The 20123-nt window shown below is 35.6% G+C and overlaps 1 protein-coding gene across 3 annotated transcripts in view; it reads left to right on the forward strand.

The window, feature by feature from the left end:
• Positions 1 to 20123, forward strand: part of fhit (fragile histidine triad diadenosine triphosphatase) — a 321635-nt gene that overhangs the window by 242448 nt on the left and 59064 nt on the right. For all 3 annotated transcript variants that reach the window (XM_059537563.1, XM_059537561.1, XM_059537562.1), the window contains one exon: positions 19738 to 19883. In XM_059537563.1, the coding sequence (XP_059393546.1) occupies positions 19738 to 19883 (146 nt within the window). The remainder of the gene's footprint in view (positions 1 to 19737; positions 19884 to 20123) is intronic.

A 20123-nucleotide genomic window follows, 5' to 3' on the forward strand; every position in this document is an offset into this window, starting at 1 on the left:
ATTGTCGGATCGGCTTTCACTGCGGACAGAGCTGAGTCCAGCCCACAGCCAGATGCTCTTTAGTAGAATCTGCCGGCCCCCGCCGTTCTCAAGGCTGCCGGCCTCTGCTCACTCTAGGCCACGGTTCACTCTAGGCCTCCGGCCTTCGCTCAAGGCCGCGGTGTGTGATGCTGTTTCGTTGAGAAAGCGAAACTACTTTGTTTGGCCTTCCAAAAGAGGACACGACTAGAAATTTTTATATCACATATATAATGGGTTTTGATGTTTATGTCTTGTCGCTCCGGCTGGACAGGGCCTCACAATATGTTAAGGGGCTAACATTTCCGTCACACGCTTGAGTTATTCGGCCAGTCACAATGCACTGGATAGCTGGCCAATTACAGCACACCTCACTTTTTAGACCGATGACCCTTGTAAAAATCAACGCGTTTCAGAAGGCGGGGGCATAGAGGAGAAACAATAATGTACAGGATGTGGAATATAATGTGTTTTTTTTAAACCTTAAACCGCATAAACACATTTCATTACACCAAATACACAAAATAATGTTCTTTTTAGCAGCATCATATGACCCCTTTAACAAGATGACCCGTTGAATTCATGTTGGACTGATGAATGAGCAATGACTGATGAATGTATGTTTAGTCCAGTGCCTGTATATAAGTTTAGTATTGACCAAGTTCATAGGCTGCCATATGTGGATCAACTTACTATGTTGTGTATTTTCATCAGTTTCAATATGAAAAATAACTTTCATATTGATTCAATGGATTTATTGCATTTTGAAAAAAAAAAAAAAAAAAAAAAAAATTATATATATATATATATATATATATATATATATATATATATATATAAATATATATATGTATATATATACATATATATATATATATATATGTATATATATATATATATATATATATATATATAAATATACATATATATATATATATATACGTTGAGAAAGCGAAACTACTTTGTTTGGCCTTCCAAAAGAGGACACGACTAGAAATTTTTATATCACATTTATAATGGGTTTTGATGTATATATATACATTTGATACATTATATATATATATATATATATATATATATATCAAAACCTGGATTTGAATTTTTTATGTTATTATAACCTTAAGATGCTATGTAAACATTTGAAACAGAAAATTGTGTTTTTCCTCTTGCAACTTTCTTGGTAAAGACAAATTAATCAAAATGGATTTGTTGCATTTTTGTTGGATTTCGTTGCATTTTGGAAAAAAAAAAAAAAAAAAAAATATATATATATATATATATATATATATATATATATATATAGATGGGTGGATTGATTGATGTTATTTTAATTTATTTAGTCAATTTTACTAAAATGTCATCTTTGGTCTGTCAATAATTTAATCAACAAAAAAGACATTTTAGTTTAAGTTCAAAAGTGCAATATTAAACCCAATTTTGTATAGTTTGTGCATGTGTACTGTATTGTTATATTGCAAAAATGCTTTAGTTATTCAATGTGTTTGTTTTAGGTATTATTACAGAAAGTGCATTCATAAGAAAGAGGTACAAACATTCCAGATAAATGGATCCCATAATGCATTGCAACAAGCTCAAAGAAAAAGAAATCATCCAAGATGGACCCAAAATATATGCAAGTACATCAAAACAAGTGCTTCTAGATATGTAAGCTTGGTTTTTTGCATGTGTTCAACTGCAATTACACTATTTGTAGACAAAGTTGATAATTTTTATACCAACTAAACAAATCAAAACTCTGAGGTCAGACTGATTCAGTTTAGGTTAATGAATGCAACACTATTTATTTTTTATGGAATGATTTTATCCTTACATAGTGAAAAAAAAGTGGCTTTTTTTCTCTACTCTTCAGTGATGTTATTACTGCTTAATAGAAATGATTCATACAAGGATGTGCACATTCCTAGTTATATTAAACAAATTTGCCATCATACAGAACAATCATTTTGTTCTTTTTCCGCCTTTCCATCTTTTCCCCCATCCCTTTCAATTTACTGACTTGCGTAGATGAATAAATTTGTAGATGGAACTTGGGTTTGAATAATAGATGAGCTGAAGTGGTTTATTTGAATCAGAGGTTGAGATCCCTTGATGAGAAGAGCATTTCTGTAGCGAACGTTAATGGATTTTTACCGTGCATCCATATTTTACCCACTTACCCACAAAAAAAGAAATTTATTTCATTCTAAAAGGGAGTCATGGCAACGCTGATGTCTGTTAATTTCATTGATATTCAAAATGTATCATGCATGCATTTAATTATACATCCCATCATGCCAGACTTCAGTGTTTGGCTTTGGCCACATCAGGCAAGCATCAAATTTGGCTTAAGATTCTTATAAAAAAAAAAAAAAAAAAAAATTCATACAGTGATATTCATATAATTAAGGGAAGCTTGTCTGGATATGAGATGAGTTATACATTTATTATAAAGTCAGCATGTAGTCTCTGGTGAAACAGTGATACAAAGCTCCATTAACGAATACAATGTGAAATTACTAAGGTTGTCAGTTTAAAATTTGCTGAACAAAGCCAATAAATTATGAAAATCTTGAGACATTACATTTTTATAACAGACAAAGGCATTGAATATACATTTTATAAAAAAAGAAATCAGTATATTGTTTGTTTTTATTTCTAAATCATTGAACAAATGACCATCACTGACCTACAGCCCACAGCCAATCGATTTTATAATAGAGTTTGTCAATCATCCCAAGATTTTATTTCTGCTTTGGCCATTGCTTTATATCTTGTTTCAGTATCTTGTTTCAGTATTATTATAGTCATCCACGTGATTTTGTGTAGTATTCCAGGCCTTCTGAAGATTTGTGGGAAGTATAGACCAATATTCAGCTGAGTTTGGCCGAATACATAATATTTTCGATTGAACACTATAACTAGAGCCTACACAATATACCAAATGTTATTGGAAAGCTTTGTTGGAGTGGAGATTGCGGAAAAAGCCTCCACAACTATCATTATGTCACGCTCAAGGGAGTTTTGCTTCACCTTTCTAGCTAACTTTTGGCTTTCTGCTTTCTTTTGGTATCTTTTATTCTTTGTTATTGTAGTTTCTTGCTTCAGGATAAACAGGCTTCTACTTCGCATGTCTAGCTGAGAGTTTCAGTGACTCTTGTTCCTAAAGGGAGGAACTGAAGGGTCGGGCGGCCATACATGTGCCTGTGCTTTTTAAATCATTATCTGGTTGAAATATGGATCGCTTGAGGCTCACGAGACTTGGTGTCACATGCTCTTAGATGAGGATGACAGTGATCCAGAGGGAAGGGTATGATGTTGCTCCAATAATGCTGTTTTATTTTTTTCACTTGGGACAACATGCAGTAGAAAATGGCCTGCTCCACTGGGACCTTCAGCAGGTTTGAAGGCTCGCTGAGTGCTTTGATCAGCACATTTTCCCTGGTGGTTATCGTCCTCTTCCTCGTGGCAAAATAACTTTATGGCAAAAATATGACGGTTATATCTCAAAAGCAATTAAATTATTTTGGAGTCACTAATTAGGGGATAGCAGTTTCACCATTATGTCACTTTCTTTTAATTAAGGTGGCATTAAATTATTACTCTGCAAGTCTCTTTCTGTATTTTGGTTCATGTAATGTATTGGAAGTATACTTTTGACATTGGCAACCTATTTTAGTTTTATAATGATAGGGTTTCCCAGTAAAACAGAATATTAAAATATGAAAATATGGAGCAGGACTTTTCTTTCAAATTGGAAATTAAATGAATGGTGAAAGCAGGCACTGTATATCAGAATACCAGTAAAATTAGCTAAAACAATGCCTAAATATAGCATAGACAAATTTTGGCTATAATTTATTTTAAGGTCAAATTATCACTATTAACAAATCACTAACAAAGACTTTTGCCTCAGTAAACTCATAATTTGCTGCTTATTAGTGGTTAGTTGGAGCTTCATCTGGGGAAGAAAAAAAACTTATTGCATTCAAACATCAGATAAAAACGTTATAAAGAACATATTGACTACTGTTGAATGTTTTGTTTGAAAGGGGTCATATGAAGTTGCTAAAAAGAACATTATTTGGTGTAATGCAATGTGTTTGTGGATTAAGGTTAAAAACATTATTTTCCACATACTCTACATTTTTGTTTCTCCTCTATGTTCTGCCTTTCTGAAACACATTGATTTTTATAAAGCTTTCTGAAAAGCGAGGTGTACACTGACTGGCCAGCTGTCCAATGCATTTTGATTGGCCGAATGCCATAAGCGTGTGATGGAAATGTTACGCCCCATGTCATACTGTGCTGCTGTCTCCCAGCACGATGATACAAAACCAATAAAACCCATTACAATCAAGGCATTTGTTGCATCCAGTGGGCACATAATTACAGATTATTACGATTTATACTGTCTTTTTATGCGTTGCATATCGTGCTGCGTAAACATAAAACTATTACTGCGTTTGTGATCTGAGAAACGACAGACAAGCGCTACTCTACACCGCTTAAAACTCACGTTTGGATCATTAGTGGCAAATCCTTTACATATGAAAACATACTTACAGACTATGAGTCAGAAGCGTCAGACTGTCCTTGCAAAGTTGGAATTGCCCCACTTTATAGAAACAGACACCTGCATTGTAGGCTACTCTCACATGAAACAGTCCTTGCCCTCTGCAAAATGTGCTGCACACATCTGAATATTTGGGATGAACTGTTCTGGGACAGTATTGTAAATACAACTTAACCCTCTGGAGTCGATTAACGCGTATACGCGTTATGAGTCATTTTCTCCTGATAACCCCAAAAAGAACTTAAATTACACTTTCAGTTTTGATCGTACAGATACGAGCAATACATCAATCGAATCTGTAAAGGGTCCACAGATTTCTAGTTGTGTCCTTTTGCAAGGCCAAACAAAGTAGCTTCGCTTTCATAACAAAACACGCAGCATCTCTACGACATGGTGGCGGCGGCAACAGTGAAAAAAAAAAAAAACTCCTTTCTTTGCGGGAACATTTGGGTGGTGTTATCCAAATCTTCCCACATCGTGACGTAGACGTGGGGTCGTGTTAGAATGAGCCATTTTAGGAAGGGGTGGTTGACTCTTAACTTTTATAAAGAATATTTTATAAAGAAGACTTTAGTTACTGCAACTTTAAAGATCTTCTCTATGCATGAAGAGCTTCAAACTTCAAAGAGAAAGGAAAATTTTAAATAAATTTTTTTACATTTTAACACTCACATGTTATTATTTCACTGGAACTGAAAAATAAATAAATAAATAAATAAATAAATTCACACTCAGGCCCTGAGCTACAACATGAAATATGCCTGGTTTGGTATTACTTGTCTTTATTGAACTTATAAAAAATGTTCATTTAATTGTATTTATTTTTCTTTAGTTTTTTTTCTACTGAGTTATTATTAACATACTGACTGTTTAATAGTACATATATTCTGCATTATAATATTCTACATCCCTAATCCTACCCAATACCTATATTTTCTTTTCTCTTCGGAGTGTTACAAGCTGTTTGTGAATAGATAAGATCCCTAAAGTTGAAAAGACTAAAGTCTCAAACCCAAAGAGATATTCTTAGAGAAGTTTAGACTCGTCCACATCCTCCTAAAACGCCCGTTTAAACATGCCCCCACATGTTTACATCACGTTGTGGGGAAATTTGCATAATTCCCAGATGTTCTCCCAAAGAAGGAAGGCGTATCTTTGATTCTCGCTCTTTCCACCGACATCATGTTGGACTCTGTTTCATTGTGAAAGTGAAAATACATTGTTTGGCCTTCCAAAAGAGGACATAACTAGAAATCAGTGGTTAAGTTGTATTTACAACACTGTTTCAGAACAGTTCAACCCAATTATTCAGATGTGTGCAGTGCATTTTATGCAGAACTGTTTCCTGATCCTGGGAGAGAAGATTACAAGCCAGCTGTTCTGACTCACATTCGGTAAGTACTGTAGGTTTACATATGTAAAGGATTTGCCACATATGATTCAAACGCGAGTTTTGAGCAGTGTAGAGAAGAGCTTGTTGTGTGTCATTTCTCAGATCACAAATGCAGACATTGTTTTATGTTTAAAATGACAAGCTTTGTAAAAAACAACGTGTTTCAGAAGGTGGGGCATAGAGGAGAAACAATAATGTACAATATGTGGAAAATAAGCACATTGCATTACACCAAATACACAAAATAATGTTCGTTTTAGCAATGTCATATGACCCCTTTAACAACTACCTTACTAACTATTAATAAGCAGGAAATTAGTAGTATAATGAGGGATGAGTCATAGTTAATGGTTTGTTTATAGCGAGAATTGGAACTTAATATAAAGTGTATTCAAATAAATTGTATTTGATTATTTTATTCATTGATTAAATAATTGGAAATGGCGGGCTGATGGTTGTTCAAAGATTTCTTAAAAAAAAAAAAAAAAAAAAATATATATATATATATATATATATATAAATATATATATATATATATATATATATATATATATATATATATATATATATATATATATATACTTCCTTATTTGTAAATGTACTTCAAATACTCAAAGACTCGTCAGTGTCCAGAGTTTGTAATAGTCACAGCTCTTTTTATTCTTGGTTCTTTTCATTGTGTGGCCATTTACAGAACTCCACTGAATAGAAGATGTGTAGTGTACATAGAAATTGTTCATAGAAAGTCACGTATTTGCTTCTCGTGAACATTTACAAACCAGTCTTTTATCCCTGTGATTGTCAGAGCCTTTTCCAAGCTGTAGAGAGGTGGATCTCAAAGGGACTAAATAACTGTGCAGCGCAACATCTTTTCTTTGTGTCAAAACTACATGTATTTTTTTTTTGTTGTTGAGAGCGCTCTGGAAGTATCCATTAAAGAAATGGCAGTGCAATAAAAACACAGTGTTGTCATAGGGGATACAAACTCTATAAAAAGTTTTCTGACTACACTCTGTGGTTTTTAAGTTAGTGCTTTCAATGTATAAGTGAAATATAACAGTTCAGAAACATTTCAGTGCAGTGATATTCACTCTTTGTTCTCGCAAAACGAGGCAAAAATGAATGCAAACAGTTGTAGGTTCAAAGAGCTGCTGAGAAGATGTTGTTTCGTTTTGTAATACTCGGAAACTGATAGTCCCCGATTTCTCTTCACGCAGCTCCAGACCAGGTGGCCAAAGACACAATACACAAAGAACATTTTGTCATGCCTCTCAACTGTCATCAAAAACAAACACAAACATTGTCCCAGCAGGCTACTACCTTCCGACTTCAAACACAAAATCGGCGGGGAATGTTTTTCCTTGTAGTCGGGAGTAGACAGTGCCGTAATCTTACTGTGCCGCTCTGCTTTTCTAACAAAGCTTTTAAGAACAAACAGCTTCAGTGGCGGTCTCATACCTGGAGGCATGCCTTCAGGGACCTGCTAAACACAGCTCAATGTCTCACCTCACCTCAGCTGCCTAACAGTCTAATAATCTTATCACCTCTTTCTTCTATGGCTTTATGTGTACATCGCCCCAGTGCTTATAATTAGTATGGAAAACACAATGGCTTTGTTCCATGCACTCCTAGTGAGCTGCTTTGCTCTGTTGCTTACATTTGGAGCTGCCAGGCAGTTTCAGCAACCACAAATGAGCCATGGTTTTGCTACACTAACCATAGTTTAACCGTGGTGTTTGTAGTAAAACTGTGGTTATACAAATGGTAATCGACACACAAAAACATGGTTACCACACTTTTACTATAATAAAGCCATGGTTAATTTTTGTAAAGGATTAGGGTTAGGGTTGGGTTAAAAAATAAAAATAAATAAATAAAAAATTTACAACTTAATTTTACTTTCATTAATAGATAATAATAATAATGTTTTACAGCAGATACAGCGGATTTTAAAACTATGTTCAGGTTTTTATTTAAATCATATTGTTTATTATATATGCATTTATTCATGTATTCAGTTTTAACTCATTTATGCCCAGCTCAATAAAAAGGTAGATTTAGGTTTGTATGTTTTAAAAGCTTTCAGTAACAGGGGAAAAAAATATACTTGAAATAAATCAATCTGTAATAAAATACATAATTTGAACACTATATATATATATATATATATATATATTTATTTATTTCAGCTAAATGCAAAATTTTTCATTTTAATTTATTTTAACTTGTTGTACAAAAAATAAATAATTGTTACTAAAATTTGAAAAAAAGCACAACATATTCACTAAAACCGACTAAAATTAAAATGAAAACAGAAAATATAAATTCAATATAAAAATATAAAAACAAAAAAATTCTAATTCTAACTTCAAAAAACATTCTCACTGATACTAAAAAACACTGACACAAAACACAAATATTGCATATAAAGTAATATACCTTTCTATTAATACTTAATATTAATACTTATATTATATTATATTATATATTATGTTTGCCTTATTTAAGATATCAACTTAATATAATTGTCAAAATCACACACACACGCACACAATATTAATTCATTCAATATTTTTCTATGTCGTAGCATTGCTGTATTTTTGATCAAATACCTTGTTGAGCATAAGAAACTTCTTTCAAAAACATAAACAAAAAAATTTTTCCAGACTTTTGACCTGCACTGTATTATGCTAATTAAAGTGTACAATACATATACGCTTAATATTAAATATATTTTTCCAAAAATGGTTACGACCTTGCCTTTTAAATGCTGTCTAGTTAGACAGCTCACTGGAGCTAATATATGCAGCAGAGCCCGACAAAGTAACAAAGAATGACAGTAATGCATATGTTCCTCTGGTTTGCTGTACATTACGTGTCTGTACAGCTCTGATGTTTGGAACGTTTAGAGTGTTCTGACTGACCCTTTCTGTGGGCCGTGGAGGAAGGCCTTCTCAGAGCGTTTGTATTAGAGATGTGACAGACGAGTCTTAATGCTTTGACATCCCTCTGTCTCAGTGGTCCCTTCTTGTATGTCCCCTTTTAACCCTGTGATCCATAAACGCTGCCAAGCTACTCTTGTGGTGAGTGCTGCTATTCAGAGGAGAGAGCGTGAGAGTGCTCTGATTTCATCTCATGGCTGCACTCCTTGGAAGCATTTACCGCAGTTTATCGATTTAGGCGCACATCAACCCCCTTCCCACACCTCCTTCTTGTTTAATCATATCAGATTTTTAAGATAGCTACAGATTGATGGTATTGATTGAGTCAGACAAAACTGTCAATTCCTGTCTGTGGGCTTGGTTTTTTTTTTTGAGGCAGAATGTTTTTATGGAGCACTTGTTGAGAATTTAAATGAACATGGCAGAATCAATGTGTTTTTGAGAGCACAAGTGTTAAAGAATCGGAGAATCAGATCGCATATAATTTCTCCGTTTACGCCAATCAAACCTTGTTAATGGTACTACACTGCCCTTAAGTCAACATCTACTCCAAAAATTGACTTTATTTACTGTCTTACTACTACATGATCTAATGCTGCATAGATGCAATGTTCCCAGATCCAGAAACACAGCAAGGTCACCAGTAAAATAGTCCATGTGACATCGGTGGTTCAACCGTAATTTTATGAAGCTATATGAGAATACTTTTTGTGCGCAAAGAAAACAATAATAACATAATTTATTCAACAATTTTTTCTCCCCCAAATTACCGTCTTCCGCCATTTTGGAGAGTACCCCTGAACATAATCAACATAATCATATTTTTTATGTTCAGTAGACAGTGCTTGCATACTGAACGTAAACAATGCTAATTATGCTCTTACCAAAATGGAGGAAGACAGTAAGTCAAGGAGAAGTAGTGTGGAATGTTCAATGTTCCTTAGTGTTTTAGCACATATGTCCAAATGCACAATGGCATAATCCAAAATAACTGTGTATTTGTGTATTTGTTGATTTTCATTATTTCACTTAAAACCCATCTTACATTTTGTGTGTATTTGTTTGTTGCGTTTGCCATGTTTTAGGAAAATTAACTGTTGAGTTGTTGTTGTTTTCATGTTGACGTTAATGGACACTACTGAAGTTGCTTGAAGATGAAGATGCTTTGTGAATTCTGATCCAGCAGACATCTTTGCAGTGTTTGACAAAGTGGAGTATATAAAAACCTCAGCGGTGTATCAAGTACAGTCTTATTATGTCGACGTGCTTGATTACAAGAAGTGCAGATTATTTCGCATGACTCTCACAACTCTCACAACATGACTTACTGCCCTCTTTCCTGTCGGAGAAGGAAATCTTTTATGGGATTATTAAAGCCCTTACATCCGTACTTTGTATCCTGGAAGCTTATGGTGATCCTTAGGAGAGAGGTTTTGTAAAGGAAAGGTTGTATTCACAATCCAAGCAGGTCTCTGGGCTTTAACTCACCTCCTCATTTCAGCCATAGAGTGAGAGGCCTTGGATTCGTCTGAATCTCTTCAGGGCTTCTGCTGCTGATCGCTCAGCAAAGCTTATGAGGCCCTAATCCTACCTGACAGTTTAATGATAATTGCATGGAAGATGTTCACCCAAGACACTCGCTATCAAATGAGTAAAGCGCTCATCATCGAACCAAACTCTTAATTTAGAGCGTGAGAAATAACCTTCACACTGCAAGGAAAAGCATTTTCTTAATCAGTGTTTTTGTCTTGTTTTCCAATAATCTTAATATTTACAGCCTTGATGTGATATTTATTTGCAAAAGTGAATTAAGCATATATATATATATATATATATATATATATGTGCGTGTGTGTGTGTGTGTGTGTGTGTACTATTTGAAGAGTTTGGTTCCAAAATGTGATAAAACCGCTTCCCCCTTCTCTGCAAAATGTGATACGTCCTCTCAACCAATTACAGTGCACCATTCCACTCATCGTAAACAGTAACTGACAAGCTATGCAAATAACTTGTTCATGAACGCAGATGAATCGATTTTGATTATGAATGCGATATTGCGTAGCTTCTAAGTAAACAACGGCTCTGTGTATTAAATGCTGCTCCATCTGAAAGCTAGTGATGGAGATTTAATGCTGATTACAGATTTTACTGATGAGATGCACTCAAGAATTTTGACAGCATTGCTGTTTCTGCATTGCATAAGAAACGTAAGCTATTATATATATATATATATATATATATATATATATATATATATATATATATATGTTGCCTAGTGATTAGCACTCATGCTTCAACACATTTAGCAGTTCTATGCAATTCTATTTCTATTTATTAGTTTTTAACAACCAAGTGGGTTTGAATTCAGCTTAAACCACTTTTCCAATGTCATTTCTTCCTCTACACTGCATCATTTAATGTCCTTTTGATCACAATCATTTTAAATGAAAATAGTAAAAAGGCCAAAAATAAGTGCATTCAGACAGGACTTCGGGAAGAGTCTCAGAGGAGAAGTTTACAATAGAAACACCCGGGGTGTGTTACTCGATGAAAGGTTCTGTGCTAGACGCTCCGGCTGGAATGCCAGCTGTAAATTTGCACCGTATTTAAAGAGCTCATGTCAGGTTTATGGAGAAAATATGAAGTCATGCGCACATAATTTCAACCATTGGCTGTCTGTTTATTTATCCTTCAGGTGTGTGTTTGGGTGAGTGATATCCTTTGCTATATATCACGGCGTGGAAACATCTCTCTTGAATATTTCATCTCAAGGCCCTCAATTTAGGCAGCGTTATTGCAGGGTATAGCCGTTATTGTTTTAGGAAGACAATAAATCACCTTCTAATTGTATGCTTGCTTTCCACCTTGCAAGGAAAATGTTGCGAGTGTATGATCTTTCCAAACACAAATGCAATCATAAGACGAATGCCACCTTGATGCATCATTCATTGTACAAGCATTTATTTATTTCATTGTTTAAGTACTGGCAGAGTGAAATGACATCAGTCAGTCAAGAGAGCCATTCTCTTGGAGAAGTGAAAGGACGTGGATCCATGCCCTTGTGGAAACACGCGAGTGTCCTCTTTTGAATCTTTCAAATGGAAAGCAGATGCTTTTATATGCCTTACAAATGAATGAATCTGTCAAAATGATATGCATGATTTTCCCTCGGCCCCGCCATTCCTTCTGTACATCTCCAGATGATGTATGATCCAGGCTGGATGTTAAACCGGTTCGACATTTTGTTCCTGCCACACAGCTGGGGATGCAAAAGCATGGATTTGTTCCTCTGAAAGGAGCGTGATGGGTTGTGGAGGTCTGTTTTCTCTGTGTCTTCTGCATTGTCTTGGCGCGGCTGTCGGTATATCAGCACTAACTGGTCCACTGATGCCAGTCTTCATCACGCCAGCGCCCGCTGCTTCACTGCCACTCAGCGTGCTGATGGGAATTCAGGCTTAGAGCCTGCTGTGAAGTCTAAACTAAAGACAGTGTGAGGTGTTGACAGCAACAAACAAAAAAAGCAGATTTAACAGCCTCAGCAAAAACAGCCACTTTTTATCAGTAGCTCTTCAAGTTGTTTCAGTTACAACTTAAGTCATTCGTTCTCAACCATGGAGCTGGGTCCCACTTGGGGGCCTCATCAAACTTCCAGATGGGCCTCAAGACTAATATTAGTAGTAGTAGTTATCTTATGTTCTATAATTTTATTCCTTGCATTTATCTTTATTTTATTTTTATTCCAGATTCAGTCACTTTTTTCTTTCTTTCTATTCTCTTGTCAAGTTTAAGTTTTTCATCTGACATTTATATTTGATTTGATTTCAACTTTATTTTCATTGTGAGATATACGTTTTCGTCCACAATAACAACACTGTTACACAGCATATTTAATGCTATAGTTAATATATTAAAAATGCATAGTGTTTTTTTACAAAATCACATTATTATATATGATCAGATGTTCATATATACTGAAGTATAGCTGTATATGAAAATCGTTTAAACAGTTGCTAAACATATATGTTAAATCTGTCATTTATTCATCAATGTACGCAGATCAAAATATTCATTATACAATATTCATATTTCAAGTAAAAGCTGTACTTTAATATTTAAAGTCGATATTGAAAAGTTACATGAAGAAACTGTTTCATGACTGTCAGTTTTATTGATAAAATATACTATAATTGATTTAGATAATAATTTCGCCATCATTTATGACCAGTCACAAGGGATCCTCCTGCTGTCATAAACATTTTTGTTTCAATAAATCTTTAATAATTCCACGTTGGTACTGCTAACCATTCTTCTCAGCCTTCAGTACTGTTGAGATTAGTCATTCTCCGTCATCCCACTGATATCCTTTCCTAATTATTGCTTTCCCCTCATCCTGCGTGTCACAGGAAAACGGCTTGTGTTCATATTAAACTCTCCCTTGGGTTGGTGGCGTCCATTTCAAGGTGTCACATGTGAAGTCTTTCTCCCATGATATGCTCCCGTTCCTGCCTATTTGCCTTGCTAATCAAGTGTGAAGGATGATCCTGCAGGCCGCAGAGAGACCGTCTGTCACAGTGTAATAGGACAGAAACACGTGTATGAACCTGTGTGTGAATACTGCCATTAACCTGAAGGTGCAGCAAGGTGTGTAGAGCGATGATGGGCAAGTTCATGGATCAGAGCCTCCAAAAATCCACCTTGGAATTAGGACGCTGCATTTTGGTGATACCTACCCCGTGGTATTAGCCTACCTACTGTCTGACGGCTGAACGCTAGTGAGCTTTTGTCACCTGCTTTTCTAATCATCTCTGTATATGCAGATGCGTCCCATATGTGCTCTCACAAATGATAATGTTTTATTAGATAGTAAAAGTTTTCTGTCACCTTGGATGCTTCTGTTCCCTCGCGAAGTGGCGTATTGGGAGATCTTTCCTGACAGAGAATGATGGTTGCTTTTAGATTAGCTATCAGAACGGGAAAGGATTTGCTTCACAGGTTAAGAACATTTTGTTTCTAGTTACACAAATCAAAGTTTTGACTGTTAGCATAAAGTCTCTATAATTTAGCGTGTTTTCTCAAATGCTAATGGGTAACATGCACTGATATCTTGTTTACTTATTGTCAGCGGCTTCAAACCAAATTATATATTGTCTTTATCACTATATGCAGTGCACTGAACCTCAGAAATTGAGCAAATCTAATGACTAGCCTGAGAAAATCAATCTTTAACCCATCTAACCTGGGTTGATGGTCTTGTTTAGTCTTCCAGAGTTGCGAGGATGTTCTGATGGTTGATTTTAGGGGGAATTTGGACAGTTCCCATTTGGTCATGCTAGGAAACCATCTTAAACCAGTTAAGACAATCTTAAACTGACTAAAACACGCAAACCAGCTTAGGTTCCTTAAACTGAAGGAAAACATTGCAAAAACACACGCTCTCTCCAATACACAGTGTGATTTCCTTCCAATTTCAGCAAAACATCAAATTGTCAATATTGAAATCAAAACTATAAAACAAATTTCTGTTTGTTGTCCCACCTAAAAATGCAATCTATGCTCCTACCAGAACATAAACCACCTCTCTCTTTTGCCTGGAATGCTGTTTAATTGCCCTGGTTCTTAGGCATAATTACTGTTTGTGTGCTTGTGTTTGCATCTATACAGAGGATAGACGTAACTGTATGGTGCAAATGGCACATAAAATATAATGACCACACCAGGCTTTTGAATTAGTCTAAGCTTATATTAAAACGTTTTAGGTGACTGATGCTGTAAAAGTTAGGAGCATGTGATTGCAGGGTTTCTTACTGCAATTAAAAAGCCATTTGTCTGCAATGACTGCAATGAGGACAGCACAAAATGATGGTAGGTATATTGAAGAGCAAGTTTGGTGGGTTGATAAATAAAAGAGCGTACTCTACCTACCTCACCTTCTCTTTTTTTATATTTGCTAAATAAGCCCTTTGCCAGCAGTTCTGTCACTCTAGCGGGCGGCTGGCGAGTTTTGTGTGGTTTAGGAGGCCTGTAATAAGGCAGACAGGCTGGATTGGTAGCTGTGTTTGAGATCTCTTTGTTCTGACAGTCCTGTAGTTACGGTGTGAAGCGAATAAAGGCAGTTTGATTCATTTTTCCCCTGCTGGGTTCATCACAGGCTAAAAGACTGTCTGCATTGCTCAGTCGTGTCCTGCTTTTTTGTGTGTCCAAAATAGCCCTATTAAGTGTCAAAACTTGAGCTGGAAGGGAAAAGGAAAGCAAAAAAGGGAGAAAATAGGCCTTTCTTACCTTATACACCTTCACACCCTTTATTTTTAAGCTTCATTGCTATTTTCAGAGGGAAACCCCCGCCCCCCCTAAGTATTAGACATGTCATAAAAACAGAAGAAAATGGCATGCAAAGTCAAAGGCTGTGGATTCCCTCAGTTAATTGTATCATCAGCGCCGATGGGTCACACTGCTCTGAAATGATGAGGTGGGGACTTCCTGTGTTCAATGTTGGTCATATTTAGCACTGTATTGACTCCCTGACCCACTCTTCAGCACACATTACTGTATCCTGAGCCCAGAGTCCTACTCTATCAGAGAGGTCACGTTCCCTGCACTAAGCACTAATTGTTGCATTAAATTTCACCCTGTTGGCTGCCATGGCTACTGCCATGTTCATTTCCTGCTAGCCGCTTAGCTCCCGAATGTGATTTCGAGGGCTAATTGGAATTTGCGATCCAACGGTGTTTCCAGTGGTGTCTCCATTTATTTATTTACTTGCTTTCCTCTTTATGTGGTTATCGTTCAATCACATTACTCAGCTGCTCAGAGCTGTGATTCTTCTGTTGATGTGTCAACGTTTCAGTAGTGTAAGGTTCAAGGGCAGATGTTTGAAAGGACGGATTAGCAAAGGACTGTAAACCTGAGATGAAGAGATGAAAGCAGTCAAATAAATGCTATGACTGAGAATATTGCCATTGATCTGATGTTGCATTCGTCTGTGGGAGATCATGAGAAAACAGTCAAACTAGAGTAAAAAAAACTACTTTACATGGTGTAGGAGATAAATTCAATTTGGTATATGAACATTTCTGACCTGAACGATGTCATATGGTCATCAATCAGAAAAATAAAGAACAAAAAACTGTAACTGTTGTGCAATTAAGGAACCTCCTTGAATTCATTACCTTGAATTGAGGCATTATATGTACATACATCCCCTATCTGGTATGAGCATAGGAACAGTTGCTTCACAGGTCTTTCTCAGTGATTAGCTGCATCCTGTTGCATTAATTGTTCAAATATTAAAAGCAGGGAATGTGTTGTATCAGTTATATCCATTGTTTCTGCATTCTAAGTCTTTCATTCGATGGCGATACACACAAACCAGGATGAAGATGAGCGATTTCGGATGCTCAATTAGAGTCAACTAAAACTCGACTAAAGTCAATTAGAGCTATAGCAAAAGCAAAAGACATGGAGAAATTAAGAGTTTGAAAACCACTGGTGGCATCAGCAACCAGCAACTACATGCTGTCCTTTGTATTTGGTAAAACATGTATGTGTTAAAACAGCTAATAATAAAATGTGACATTCTGCAGTTTTGTCTCATATTCATCTTTTAATCATATTTACAGATGTGTTCACTACACAGCAAACAAAGCAATTTTGTCATTACTGTCCCAATACTTAAAGAGGGCACTGTATTTACAGTATATCGTGTATCAGTATCTCAGTGGCGCTCTGTCCATATAAGCTGCCAATGCTCCGCATACCCAGGCCATCTGAGAGAATACGTTTGCCGGTTAATTAATATAAACATGATTGTAAACTAATCGCTTGTCATTTGAGATGTAACTTAAATCCTAAACACAATCAGTTTCAGTCTTAAGGGAACATAAACAGTTAGGAAATTAACTGGATGCTTGTCAGTGCATTAGATCTGTGCATTTGGTCTTAAAGTGGCAGCCTAATAAACCTGCTGTTGTCCCTGTCATTTAACGTTAACAAAAGAAAATTTGAAAATAATTCACTGCACTTGACTGAATAACTTTTGTAACTTTAATAAGAATTGATCTATATTCATATACATACATTTTAGTACTTTATTCAGTTTCTGTATAGTAGGCTACTATTATTTTATGAGATGTTTAGAGAACATTTAGAGATGTTATTCCCATCTGAATAGGTACATGGAATCACAGACATAGGGTGATAAGACCTGTAAGTCAAACAGGCCGAATAGATCAAAAGATCCTCCATATACAGTACCAGCAATGACAGCAATGAAAGTCTGTAAAAATGACCAGACCTCAGCTCATCAATACTGGTTCCTCAAAGAAACAGTAAACATATCATGCCAAACTGCCATCTTGCATGCCATATCTTTCCTATTACTACTCTTCCTTCATCTTCTTTGTTGAAACAGATGCTATATATTTATATTTTTTTTATCCCTAGTTATGCGTACATGTAGCCCACACTGGGGTGAAAAACACCAGTTAATATGGCATCTGATTGCATTCCAGCAAGCTTTACATGAAAGCCGAGGAAACAAATCTTGTGTGCCTTTCACAGAGACTCCTGGGATGTGACCATTATGCTGTGAGCGGCCTAACGTACTCATGTAGTGTACTCCTTCAAACAGTATGATGAATTTCTGTCTGGCTATAAGAATGAATAATGTAAGAATATATTTGAGTTTTGATTTAAGATATACGTAAACATTTTTATTAGTAGTATATAGTACAACTTGCCGACACCATGCTGATATACTGTATGAACATATGAAAAAAAAGAAAAAAAAAGAAGAGTCTGAGAACTAATTTTGCATCCATTTACTGCAGTATTCATGTCAGCATAGTTAATATCCCTCCTAAGTTTTTCTTTCAACTCTGAACCTTAATGTCAGTGGCTTACAGAGTTCATAAAATTGTTTTGTTAGAATATCTTACTGTTTGTGGAGAATCAAATGGCTATTGATTTTATGACCCGAGAGAGAGAGAGAGAGAGAGAGAGAGAGAGAGAGATAGGGGGGGGGGGGGGGGGGGATGTTTTTCCTTCTTTGCAGCTCTACTGTAAAGTCTACTTTAATGAAGTATAAGAGATGCCTGCTGGTGTTATGTTGCATCGTTCACCTTTAATTTTGAGAGAACGCCCCTTGTTGTCAAAGTAAGTCTACCTACTGGAGATACACTATATAGAAAGTATTTGGATAGCTGACCATTAAACCAACAATAGACCAACAGGGGCACTGTATTCTAAATACAAAGTTATTGGACTGGAGCTTGACCTCCTTTGCAGTTATAACAGTCTCCACTCTTCTGGGAAGGCTTTCCACAAGATTTTGGAGAGTATCTGTGGAAATGTATTCCCGTTCGTCCAGTAGAGCAATGGTTTTCAAACTTTTTTTTTTTTTAAGAGCAACCATATTTTCTTATTTTTAAATTGATGTAACACACACTTTCGCGACCCTGAAACTTTGCAGTGTATACGCCATATTGGTCCTCTTAGCAGCATGAAAAAAATCTATCCATCCATACATCCATCCATCCCATGATGTGCATCTAAAGCCTGTCCTGTATTTGTTTTATTTTGAAATTATTTGATTTGCAGTGTAAATGTTCTGGAGTGATTTTTTATGAAGGACGAAGGGCAGGAAGAATAGAATCGAAGCGTTTGGCAAGAAGAAAACAACAATCAAGAAATGAGACATGCGATATGAGATGTTATGAATCTTTTTTAATAAAAGCTGTTTGGAGTCAAGCAGGGCATTTGTGAAGGAGGACTCTTCTCTCTGAGCTTTCTCTTTTGAATGCTGATGCCTATCAGAATCATTCATCCATTTCCAATTCAAATTGGGCCTATCTCTCCCACATCAGAACCATTGATATTCCAATAATTTGTCTGGCATGGAGGGTCTGCTCTATTTTGCTTGTGTAGAAGGATGTGAGTTTTTTGTGGGTTTACATCAGTGTGTATGTGTGCTGTACAGTAAATCTCATGTTATTGGTATTCAGGGCAGGAACAAAAAAATTCAGGGTTCAGAGCTTCTTTCTTCATTCATATGTTCAGCCTGTCCCTGTTTTGTCTTCATGTGGTTGTTATAGTTTTTTTTTTTTTTAATTCGTCTAGATTAAGTTAGGTGATATTGGCCCCTCTGTAATGTTTGTCTTCATCTCTAGAGTGGTAAGAGATTTGTTCTACTCAGATTCTGCAATACCTTTCCATTGTATAACTAAAGAATTCACATTGTCAGTTAAAGGTGAATTTGTTACAAAGGCTCAAAATAATGTTCTGTCTTGTAAATACAATTACATTTTCTGTAAATGCAACTTAAAGGAATATTCCAGATTCCAATACAAGTTAAGCCAAGCTAAAGATTTACAGTCTTTACAATGGTACGCACCGAATAAAAGGTTTTAGATCAAGTAATTTTCACAACTTACAACCTTCAAAAAGAAAAAAAATAAATAATAATAATAGTAATAATAATTATTATTATTATCAGCTGAAAAATAGCTGAACATCTACCCTTTTTATGGTCTACAGGGCAATCAATTTATTATTGATATTATTATTGATGTTTATTTCATTTTATTTATTTATATTTTGTTTATTCCAGTTCATGGTTTTAGGCTTCACTCTGTCATGGCATATAACGTCACACAGAAAACAAGCAAATTTTCACACTAAAATCATATTAGCATGCATATTGCTTATAACTCTTTTTGAAAGAGTGAAATATTTTTGTGTACTGGAACCCAAACCTGTGCAGTAATGTGTGCTTTCCTAGTTTTAAATGTTTTTTCCTTGACAAGCTCTTCCTACAGATGTTCTAGTTTGTCCTCTTCGCGTCGTTGAGAGATTTCGAGATCTTCGTCCTGATGAGGTTGCAGATCTGTTCATGACCACACAGAAAATAGCCGATGTGATTGAGAAACACTTTCAGGCGTCCTCTCTAACCATCGCCATTCAGGTATACAAGTTCATACAGCTTATACAAGTCCATTGAGTTAAATGAAGTATGGTCATCTAGTCTTCAATGTTTATATATATATAACATTTTATGAATGTGTGTGTCTGTTTGTGTGTGTGTGTTTGTATTTGCATTAAATACAAAATATTAAACCAAGTGTAGTGTGTATGTATGTATATATTTACATAAAATTGTATCACAGTCTTTTATGGATTTCTGTCATCTGATTGTAGTATTTCA

Source organism: Carassius carassius, chromosome 44 (genome assembly GCF_963082965.1).
Source record: "Carassius carassius chromosome 44, fCarCar2.1, whole genome shotgun sequence".
Classification (NCBI taxonomy): domain Eukaryota; kingdom Metazoa; phylum Chordata; class Actinopteri; order Cypriniformes; family Cyprinidae; genus Carassius; species Carassius carassius.